Here is a 10,000-nt window from a genome sequence, read left to right as displayed (position 1 = left end):
AGTCGTAACTGTTAATCAGTAAACTGATGTTTGTGATGGATTACAGACCATCAGGCACAACGGGACGATTTTACTGGTCGTTCAGGCTGCGGGCGTCACCGGCCAATCACAGCTGTGTACTGTCTTAAGTCTGATTGGCTGAGGGGGGAAGGTGGGCGCCACGCCTCCAGCCAATCAGAGTAAGGTGCTCATTAATAATGCAGATTTGATGTGAACAGCCTGCTGGAGGACAGAGTGGAATTAAAAGTGCATCAGATCTTCTGTGAGCTCACCTGCAGATGTTTACCTGCAGCCGGAGCGCCGCCGGCCGACAGCGAGTCCAGTCTGCAGCTCATCAGACGAGACGTTTCCAGGACGTTGGCGTCGCTGTGCGTCTTCCAGAAGGTGGGACAGTAGAAACAAGTAGAATCATCCCTGCAGCAGACACAGGAAGTGAATTCAGACTCGTTTACTTTGTAGGGCGGCCCCTATCACGACCTGCTGCAAAGCATTCTGGGAGCTTACACCTGCTACAGACCTGATGTGGGATATGTGAGTCACACACACACACACACACACACACACACACACACACACACACACACACACACACGGTTAGATACAACAACCATTAACTGGATCAGAATGTGACGTTATTTGGCTTCAGCAGACGACTCGACCTTCTGTCAGCTGATGAACTGAACACTCTGTCTCTCTCTGTCTCTGTCTCTCTGTCTCTCTCTCTCTCTCTCTCTCTCTCTCTCTCTCTCTTTCTCTCTCTCTCTCTCTCTCTCTCTCTGTCTCTGTCTCTCTCTCTCTCTCTCTCTCTCTCTCTCTCTCTTTCTCTCTCTCTCTCTCTCTCTCTCTCTGTCTCTGTCTCTGTGGATGTCTCTCGTCCAGATGCAGGGGATGGCGTCCCTGGCAGCCATGTTGATCCTGAACATGGACGAGGTCGAAGCTTTCATCAGCTTCTCCAACCTGATCAATAAACCCTGTCAGCTGACTTTCTACAGAGTGGACCACCAGCTGGTACACACACTCACACTCACTCACACTCACACACACACACACTCACACACACTCACACACACACTCACACACACACACACACTCACACACACACTCACACACACACTCACACTCACACACACTCACTCACACACACTCACACACACTCACACACACACTCACACGCACACACACTCACACACACACTCACACACACACTCACACTCACACACACTCACTCACACACACTCACACTCACACACACACACACACTCACACACACACACTCACACACACTCACACACACTCACACACACACACTCACACACACTCACACACACACTCACACACACACACTCACACACACATACACACACTCACACTAACACACACTCACTCTCACACACTCACACTCACACACACTCACACACACACTCACACACACACACTCACACACACATACACACACTCACACTAACACACACTCACTCTCACACACTCACTCTCACACACTCACACTCACACACACTCACACACACTCACACTCACACTCACACACTTCTGCGGTCATGGGGACAATCATCAGGTTTGTTTCCTTCCACCTGTTTTTATTTATATTTCAGTTTGTACCAAACAAAGTGTAAATATGTGTAAAAATAAAGTCAATAAATGATGACATCATGAATCATGTGACTGAAACGTCACTGAAGAGGTGACACCATCAGATGTGTGTGGAGCGATGATGAGGAGGCTGTAACCTTCCTCACATCAATACATGTAACTAATATTTCCATCATGTTTTCCATCGTTGGAGCTTTTAATGACGTCATCTCGTTGTTTCTTCTTCTTCTGCAGCGGTTTAATGGTAGCAACTGTTTATCTGCTGATATTCACACAACAACAACAACAACAACAACAACAACAACAGAGGATGAAACAACATTCAGAACATTTTATACTACATTTAGATAGAAACCTGACATGATGCAGCCCCTCACCCTAAACCCAGCTCTATCTTTAAAGGGTTCAAATTCTTCTTCTTCTTCTAGTTTTTCTCTGTTATTTATTTCCTGTTCTGATGTCGGAGGTTAAACGAGGTCAAAGTTCAGAAACTTGAGGTGAACATGTGTAGAAACGCCGCCTGCAAGTCAAAACTCAGGGCTTCAACCTGCTCTGATGCTTCATTTATGACGACTTTACTACCTGATTGCACATGCTCATAAACAGCCGTCTGTTCTGTAGCCTTGGTTGCTAAGGCTGTTGCTAAGGTGGTTGCTAAGGTGATTATTTCATATTTCAGATGTGATTCAGCTCCAACATGTACGGATGGATTTGAGAAGTTGACTAGAAGGAGAAGAAGAAGTGAAATCCTGCTACTATAGTTTGTTTACGTAGCCTCCGGAGTCGGAGGAAGCTTCCTGAAGCTGACCAATCAGAACAGAGTGGGCTCATCAGGAGGCGGGGCCTTAAAGAGACAGGAGCTAAAACGGCCTGTTAGAGACAGAGGCTGAACTGAGGGGCTGCATAAAGGACCAGTAGAAGATAAATAAGGAGTTTTTATTCCAGTAGAGCCGATAAAACATCATTAATCAGTAAAAGACAGCTTCAACCAGAGAATGAACCATTAAAACACGTATCGCTACTTGCTGCAGCTCCAGTTCTATCAGTTCATATTTCATCCCGTAATAACAGTGACTGTGTGTTTACAGAGCACACACACCAGTTTGACCAGTGTTCCCACTCCAGAGGATGAACGCTAACCGTCTCTCTGTAGATGTTCAGGTATTTCGGGGCCTTCGAGGTTTTTTTCAAGGAGAATCTTCCTCGTCTCTTCCTTCACTTCCAGTCGACAGGCGTGACCTCTGACCTCTACCTCATGGACTGGTGAGCGTCTAAACTCAGCCTTAAAGCGCAGACACACCAGTTCACACCTAACAGTCCAACCTCCCCTCGCAGGGTCCTGTCTCTCTACACTAAGCCCCTCCCCCTGGACGTGGCGTGCAGAGTCTGGGACGTCTTCCTCCGGGACGGCGAGGAGTTCCTGTTCAGGACGGGTCTGGGAATCCTGCGTCTCCATCAGGACGTCCTGCTGCAGATGGACCTCATCAGCATCGGTGAGTCCTCGCGTCTCCTCCTTGTGTAGTCTCCTCGTCTCCTCTCTCCTCTCTCCTCGTCTCCTCTCTCCTCGTCTCCTCTCTCCTCGTCTCCTCGTCTCCTCGTCTCCTCGTCTCCTCGTCTCCTCTCTCCTCGTCTCCTCTTCTCCTCGTCTCCTCGTCTCCTCGTCTCCTCTCTCCTCGTCTCCTCTCTCCTCTCTCCTCGTCTCCTCTCTCCTCGTCTCCTCTCTCCTCGTCTCCCCGTCTCCTCTCTCCTCTCTCCTCGTCTCCTCGTCTCCTCTCTCCTCGTCTCCTCTTCTCCTCTCTCCTCGTCTCCTCTCTCCTCGTCTCCTCGTCTCCTCGTCTCCTCTCTCCTCGTCTCCTCTCTCCTCTCTCCTCGTCTCCTCTCTCCTCGTCTCCTCTCTCCTCGTCTCCTCGTCTCCTCTCTCCTCTCTCCTCGTCTCCTCGTCTCCTCGTCTCCTCTCTCCTCGTCTCCTCTCTCCTCTCTCCTCGTCTCCTCTCTCCTCGTCTCCTCTCTCCTCGTCTCTTCTCTCCTCTCTCCTCATCTCCTCGTCTCCTCGTCTCCTCTCTCCTCGTCTCCTCGTCTCCTCTCTCCTCTCTCCTCGTCTCCTCTCTCCTCGTCTCTTCTCTCCTCTCTCCTCATCTCCTCGTCTCCTCTCTCCTCTCTCCTCGTCTCCTCGTCTCCTCTCTCCTCTCTCCTCGTCTCCTCTCTCCTCGTCTCCTCTCTCCTCTCTCCTCGTCTCCTCTCTCCTCGTCTCCTCTCTCCTCTCTCCTCTCTCCTCTCTCCTCGTCTCCTCGTCTCCTCTCTCCTCTCTCCTCGTCTCCTCTCTCCTCGTCTCCTCTCTCCTCTCTCCTCGTCTCCTCTCTCCTCGTCTCCTCGTCTCCTCTCTCCTCGTCTCCTCGTCTCCTCGTCTCCTCGTCTCCTCTTTCCTCGTCTCCTCGTCTCCTCTCTCCTCTCTCCTCGTCTCCTCTCTCCTCGTCTCCTCATCTCCTCTCTCCTCTCTCCTCGTCTCCCCGTCTCCTCTCTCCTCTCTCCTCGTCTCCTCGTCTCCTCGTCTCCTCGTCTCCTCTCTCCTCGTCTCCCCGTCTCCTCGTTTCCTCTCTCCTCTCTCCTCGTCCGTCTCCCCGTCTCCTCGTCTCCTCTCTCCTCTCTCCTCTCTCCTCGTCTCCTCTCTCCTCTCTCCTCGTCTCCTCTCTCCTCGTCTCCTCTCTCCTCTCTCCTCGTCTCCTCTCTCCTCGTCTCCTCGTCTCCTCGTCTCCTCGTCTCCTCTCTCCTCTCTCCTCGTCTCCTCTCTCCTCGTCTCCTCGTCTCCTCGTCTCCTCTCTCCTCGTCTCCTCTCTCCTCGTCTCCTCGTCTCCTCTCTCCTCTCTCCTCTCTCCTCGTCTCCTCGTCTCCTCTCTCCTCTCTCCTCTCTCCTCGTCTCCTCGTCTCCTCGTCTCCTCTCTCCTCTCCTCGTCTCCGTCTCCTCTCTCCTCGTCTCCTCTCTCCTCGTCTCCTCGTCTCTCTCTCCTCTCTCCTCTCTCCTCGTCTCCTCTCTCCTCTCTCCTCGTCTCCTCTCTCCTCGTCTCCTCTCTCCTCTCTCCTCTCTCCTCGTCTCCTCTCTCCTCGTCTCCTCTCTCCTCTCTCCTCGTCTCCTCGTCTCCTCGTCTCCTCGTCTCCTCGTCTCCTCTCTCCTCTCTCCTCGTCTCCTCTCTCCTCTCTCCTCGTCTCCTCTCTCCTCGTCTCCTCTCTCCTCGTCTCCTCTCTCCTCTCTCCTCGTCTCCTCTCTCCTCTCTCCTCTCTCCTCGTCTCCTGTCTCCTCGTCTCCTCTCTCCTCGTCTCCTCGTCTCCTCGTCTCCTCTCTCCTCGTCTCCTCTCTCCTCGTCTCCTCGTCTCCTCGTCTCCTCTCTCCTCGTCTCCTCGTCTCCTCTCTCCTCGTCTCCTCTCTCCTCGTCTCCTCGTCTCCTCTCTCCTCTCTCCTCTCTCCTCTCTCCTCGTCTCCTCTCTCCTCGTCTCCTCTCTCCTCTCTCCTCGTCTCCTCTCTCCTCTCTCCTCTCTCCTCGTCTCCTCTCTCCTCTCTCCTCGTCTCCTCGTCTCCTCTCTCCTCTCTCCTCGTCTCCTCGTCTCCTCGTCTCCTCTCTCCTCGTCTCCTCTCTCCTCTCTCCTCGTCTCCTCGTCTCCTCTCTCCTCGTCTCCTCTCTCCTCTCTCCTCTCTCCTCTCTCCTCGTCTCCTCTCTCCTCTCTCCTCTCTCCTCGTCTCCTCTCTCCTCTCTCCTCTCTCCTCGTCTCCTCTCTCCTCTCTCCTCTCTCCTCGTCTCCTCGTCTCCTCTCTCCTCTCTCCTCGTCTCCTCGTCTCCTCTCTCCTCTCTCCTCGTCTCCTCGTCTCCTCTCTCCTCGTCTCCTCTCTCCTCGTCTCCTCGTCTCCTCTCTCCTCTCTCCTCTCTCCTCTCTCCTCGTCTCCTCGTCTCCTCTCTCCTCGTCTCCTCGTCTCCTCTTCTCCTCGTCTCCTCGTCTCCTCTCTCCTCTCTCCTCTTTCCTCGTCTCCTCTCTCCTCGTCTCCTCTCTCCTCTCTCCTCGTCTCCTCTCTCCTCGTCTCCTCTCTCCTCTCTCCTCTCTCCTCTCTCCTCGTCTCCTCTCTCCTCTCTCCTCGTCTCCTCTCTCCTCTCTCCTCGTCTCCTCGTCTCCTCTCTCCTCTCTCCTCTCTCCTCTCTCCTCGTCTCCTCTTTCCTCTCTCCTCGTCTCCTCTCTCCTCGTCTCCTCGTCTCCTCTCTCCTCGTCTCCTCGTCTCCTCGTCTCCTCTCTCCTCGTCTCCTCTCTCCTCGTCTCCTCGTCTCCTCGTCTCCTCTCTCCTCGTCTCCTCGTCTCCTCTCTCCTCTCTCCTCGTCTCCTCGTCTCCTCTCTCCTCGTCTCCTCGTCTCCTCGTCTCCTCTCTCCTCGTCTCCTCTCTCCTCGTCTCCTCGTCTCCTCGTCTCCTCGTCTCCTCGTCTCCTCTCTCCTCGTCTCCTCTCTCCTCGTCTCCTCGTCTCCTCTCTCCTCTCTCCTCGTCTCCTCGTCTCCTCGTCTCCTCGTCTCCTCTCTCCTCTCTCCTCGTCTCCTCGTCTCCTCTCTCCTCGTCTCCTCGTCTCCTCGTCTCCTCTCTCCTCTCTCCTCTCTCCTCGTCTCCTCGTCTCCTCGTCTCCTCTCTCCTCTCTCCTCTCTCCTCGTCTCCTCTCTCCTCGTCTCCTCGTCTCCTCGTCTCCTCTCTCCTCGTCTCCTCGTCTCCTCGTCTCCTCGTCTCCTCTCTCCTCGTCTCCCCGTCTCCTCGTCTCCTCTCTCCTCTCTCCTCTCTCCTCGTCTCCTCTCTCCTCGTCTCCTCGTCTCCTCGTCTCCTCTCTCCTCGTCTCCTCGTCTCCTCTCTCCTCTCTCCTCTCTCCTCGTCTCCTCGTCTCCTCTCTCCTCGTCTCCTCGTCTCCTCGTCTCCTCTCTCCTCTCTCCTCTCTCCTCCTCTCTCCTCTCTCCTCGTCTCCTCGTCTCCTCGTCTCCTCTCTCCTCTCTCCTCTCTCCTCGTCTCCTCTCTCCTCGTCTCCTCGTCTCCTCTCTCCTCTCTCCTCTCTCCTCGTCTCCTCTCTCCTCGTCTCCTCGTCTCCTCGTCTCCTCGTCTCCTCTCTCCTCTCTCCTCGTCTCCTCGTCTCCTCTCTCCTCTCTCCTCTCTCCTCGTCTCCTCTCTCCTCTTTCCTCGTCTCCTCTCTCCTCGTCTCCTCGTCTCCTCGTCTCCTCTCTCCTCGTCTCCTCGTCTCCTCGTCTCCTTGTCTCCTCGTCTCCTCGTCTCCTCCGGGAGCATTGGAAGATCCTCCATGATGGCGGCGGGAGGTCGGTTTCCGGGTAACGGAGGAGAGAGGACGCAGAGAAATGATTGACAGGTGACATCACAGCTGTAAGAAACATCCCGTCTCTCCTCAGCTCAGTTCCTGGCCCGCCTCCCAGACGAAGAGCTGCTCTCTGATAGGCTGTTCTCCTGCATCTCGGCCACGCCCATGCTGAGCGGGAACAGGAAGTGGATCCAGGTGAGTCAGCTGACGGACAGACCGATCACTCTGTAGGTAAAATAAAAACATGGAGGTGATGAACTTCCTGTGTGTCAGGTTTTGTCTTCCAGGTGCAGCAGCTGAACAAACCAGGAAGTTCAGCAGGAAACCGGAACAGATAAGAAGCTGCTGGATCCAGTTTCATGACTCATTATATTGATGCTTTTAATGTGAAAGCAACAAACAGCATCTGCTCAAATACCTGAAACTCAGCTGGAGGGAATTATTGATCAGTGATCATGTTTTAGTGTTTTAGTGGACCAGTGAATGAATCTACCTCCTGAAGATGTCTGTAAATGCTTCACTGTGGATGTTTGAATAAAAACACCAGGAAACCTCGTGAACTGGCTGCTCGTCTTTCTCTCCATCAGGACAAACATCAGCGTCTTTAAATCTTCTTTGTTTTAGAAGTTTTGATCTTATCAGGAGCTTCATCAGACTTTCTGGAAAGATCTCAGTGATGCAGCTGCAGACGTTTGTGTCAGAGGTGAATATTAAAGATCAATGTTCTTCTTCTTCTGTGGTTCAGTTTCTCTGTTGCATTATAATGTTGTAAAAAAGAACAAACAACAACAACATCTGTATCTATACGTCAAACATGTTATTTATTTATTTATTTAATTAAACTGTTTTAGTTTCAGACTTTATGACTTCATGAAAGTGAACTTATTGATTGTGAGTGAATGTATTTCTGTGTTATTGATCAACATTAATAAAACAATCTTTTCTGATATTTATTGTGTTTTTTCAGTTATTACATGTACAGTATACTAACTATACTGCAGTACTTTATAAAGATTATTTACAGTATTTATTATTATTAAAGGGGTATTTTCAGTGTTATATTTTCATACCTTTACATCTACAATGTGTTGGAATGACAATAAAACCTAAATACAGTCTGTATGAACTATTATAAATGTTTATATGCATGTACATGTTATTTATTATTCATGTCACTTATTATTTGAACGTATTAAACTTTCCACGTTAACGTTGTTAATCTGAAAATAAATCAGATTTATTCACCAAATAGTAAAAACATTTAAACGACTGACAGAGAAAACAACAAACAGTCAACATAAACACAAATATTCAGTCGTTTACTGGGAGCGTCTGTGTGTCTATAACAAGCAGAATATAATTATATTATATATAATATTATAGTATAAATATGAATGTAGACATTCATATTTATACTATAATATTATATATATATATATATGTTGATAGAGTTGATCTGTATGAAATGTGCAGTTCGGTTTCCCGCCGCTCGGGTCGCTGCTGTTTCCGCTGAACTGTTGGCTTCAGTGTTTCCGGGTTATTTCCGGGTTATTTCCGGTTCTCTGGTGATCAGCACGCGTGTGGAAACAAACTGCAGTTTTTCCTCCAGAAAGCAGAAACCGAACAAACCGACAGAAACTCGCCGCGGAGGTTTAATCACAGCTGCGGACAGAAGGAGACTTCCCGCCGCCGCCATCATGGGTCCGGTGAGTCCGCCGACACAGAAGAAGAACAACTGCTGTTACACATGTTGCATGTTGTCATAATAATCTGTCCTGTAGGTCTCTGATCTACCTGTTCACACACAGAGCTGGAGCACTAATCACGTTTATTGATGAGGAGATATTGATGAAGAGTTATTGATTAGGAGATATTGATGAAGAGTTATTAACGAGCACACTGTCATTCTCTAACGGCGCCACAAACACTCAGACAGTTTTATTCAGACACACGTGACAAAAAAACCATCAAACAAGAACAACCAGCTGGATACACCAAGACACTCAGAGTCTGAGACAACCCTTACAGAACCACTAGAGAACCACTAGAGAACCACTAGAGAACCCTTACAGAACCCTTACAGAACCCTTAGAGAACATGCACCATCAGTCATGAAGATTTATTCTAATGTGATAATAATAAAGTGAGGAAGAGGAGGTTGATGCTTCTTCATCTCTGTTAATCAACAGAATCCTTTATTCAATATGATCAATAAGTTTATGAATCTGCTACAAACAGCGTGAACAGTGTGAACAGTGTGAACGGTGTGAACAGTTCCTCACCATCAATAACATCACAGCTGACACCGTGTCACATGTCATCATGGACGCCATCGCCCCCCATCTGCTCACTGTTATAAACACCTCCCTCCTCTGTCTGACCTGTGACCTCTGACCTCTGACCTCTGACCTCTGTACGGACTCACATTGGACCCGACATACGAAACTTTCAGCCAAAGTCGTCATTTATTTCAAAACTATTAGAGAAAGTAGTTTTGATGCAACTTGCAGAAGACCAGAGATCAATAAGATTATTGATTGATTCAGACAGTAGTGATGCAGCTGCTTTCACCAGGGACCAGTCTGTACTGGGACCAGTCTGTACTGGGACCAGTCAGATTCTCTCTGGTCATGTGACTTTATTTTGCTCGTTTGTTTCCTCCATCCAGACCACATGAGACCAGATCAGAAACCACCGTACTGGACTACATGATCGATCTATTAATATTTCAAATAATCAGCCGATAAATCAATAAACAAAGTGATTATGATGTATAAATAAACAACAAATAAACAACAAATAAACAACACGCCGATAAAAAGCTTCTGTAGCTTTAAGAGAGAATCAACTTTAAGAACATGTTGCTCCAAAGATTATTATTGTTGTTATTATTGTTGTTGTTGTTGTTGTTGTTGTTGTTATTATTGTTGTTGTTGTTGTTATTTGTTTACAAACCATCAGCTGTGATGATCAGACTCAACATGCAGTTTATTGGTGAAGATATTGATAACTCTTCTTCTTCTCTCCTCGCAGCCTCGCTCGAAGAAGCGGCGGCCGACGTTCCGCCGCCT

General features: G+C 49.7%; 2 protein-coding genes across 7 annotated transcripts in view; both read left to right on the top strand.

The window, feature by feature from the left end:
- Positions 1 to 7,878, top strand: part of LOC137172715 (TBC1 domain family member 12-like) — a 12,368-nt gene extending 4,490 nt beyond the window's left edge. For 3 of the 5 annotated variants that reach the window (XM_067577312.1, XM_067577311.1, XM_067577313.1), the window contains 7 exons: positions 293 to 384; positions 460 to 531; positions 880 to 1,008; positions 2,762 to 2,871; positions 2,944 to 3,101; positions 7,021 to 7,124; positions 7,203 to 7,878. In XM_067577312.1, the coding sequence (XP_067433413.1) occupies positions 293 to 384; positions 460 to 531; positions 880 to 1,008; positions 2,762 to 2,871; positions 2,944 to 3,101; positions 7,021 to 7,124; positions 7,203 to 7,229 (692 nt within the window). In that variant the 3' untranslated portion in view covers positions 7,230 to 7,878. Of the gene's footprint in view, positions 1 to 292; positions 385 to 459; positions 532 to 879; positions 1,009 to 2,696; positions 2,872 to 2,943; positions 3,102 to 7,020; positions 7,125 to 7,202 lie in introns of those variants that run through there. The other 2 variants (XR_010925025.1, XM_067577314.1) reach the window with 2 other exon arrangements.
- Positions 7,879 to 8,468: 590 nt separating this feature from the next.
- Positions 8,469 to 10,000, top strand: part of noc3l (NOC3-like DNA replication regulator) — a 16,272-nt gene continuing 14,740 nt past the window's right edge. For both annotated transcript variants that reach the window (XM_067577300.1, XM_067577299.1), the window contains exons 1-2: positions 8,469 to 8,635; positions 9,963 to 10,000. The exon at positions 9,963 to 10,000 is cut by the window's right edge and continues 167 nt beyond it. In XM_067577300.1, coding sequence (XP_067433401.1) covers positions 8,627 to 8,635; positions 9,963 to 10,000 — 47 coding nt within the window. In that variant the 5' untranslated portion in view covers positions 8,469 to 8,626. The remainder of the gene's footprint in view (positions 8,636 to 9,962) is intronic.

This window comes from Thunnus thynnus, chromosome 20 (genome assembly GCF_963924715.1).
Source record: "Thunnus thynnus chromosome 20, fThuThy2.1, whole genome shotgun sequence".
Lineage (NCBI taxonomy): Eukaryota > Metazoa > Chordata > Actinopteri > Scombriformes > Scombridae > Thunnus > Thunnus thynnus.
Note: the sequence above shows the minus strand (reverse complement) of the source record. Positions and strands in the feature narration are given on the sequence as shown.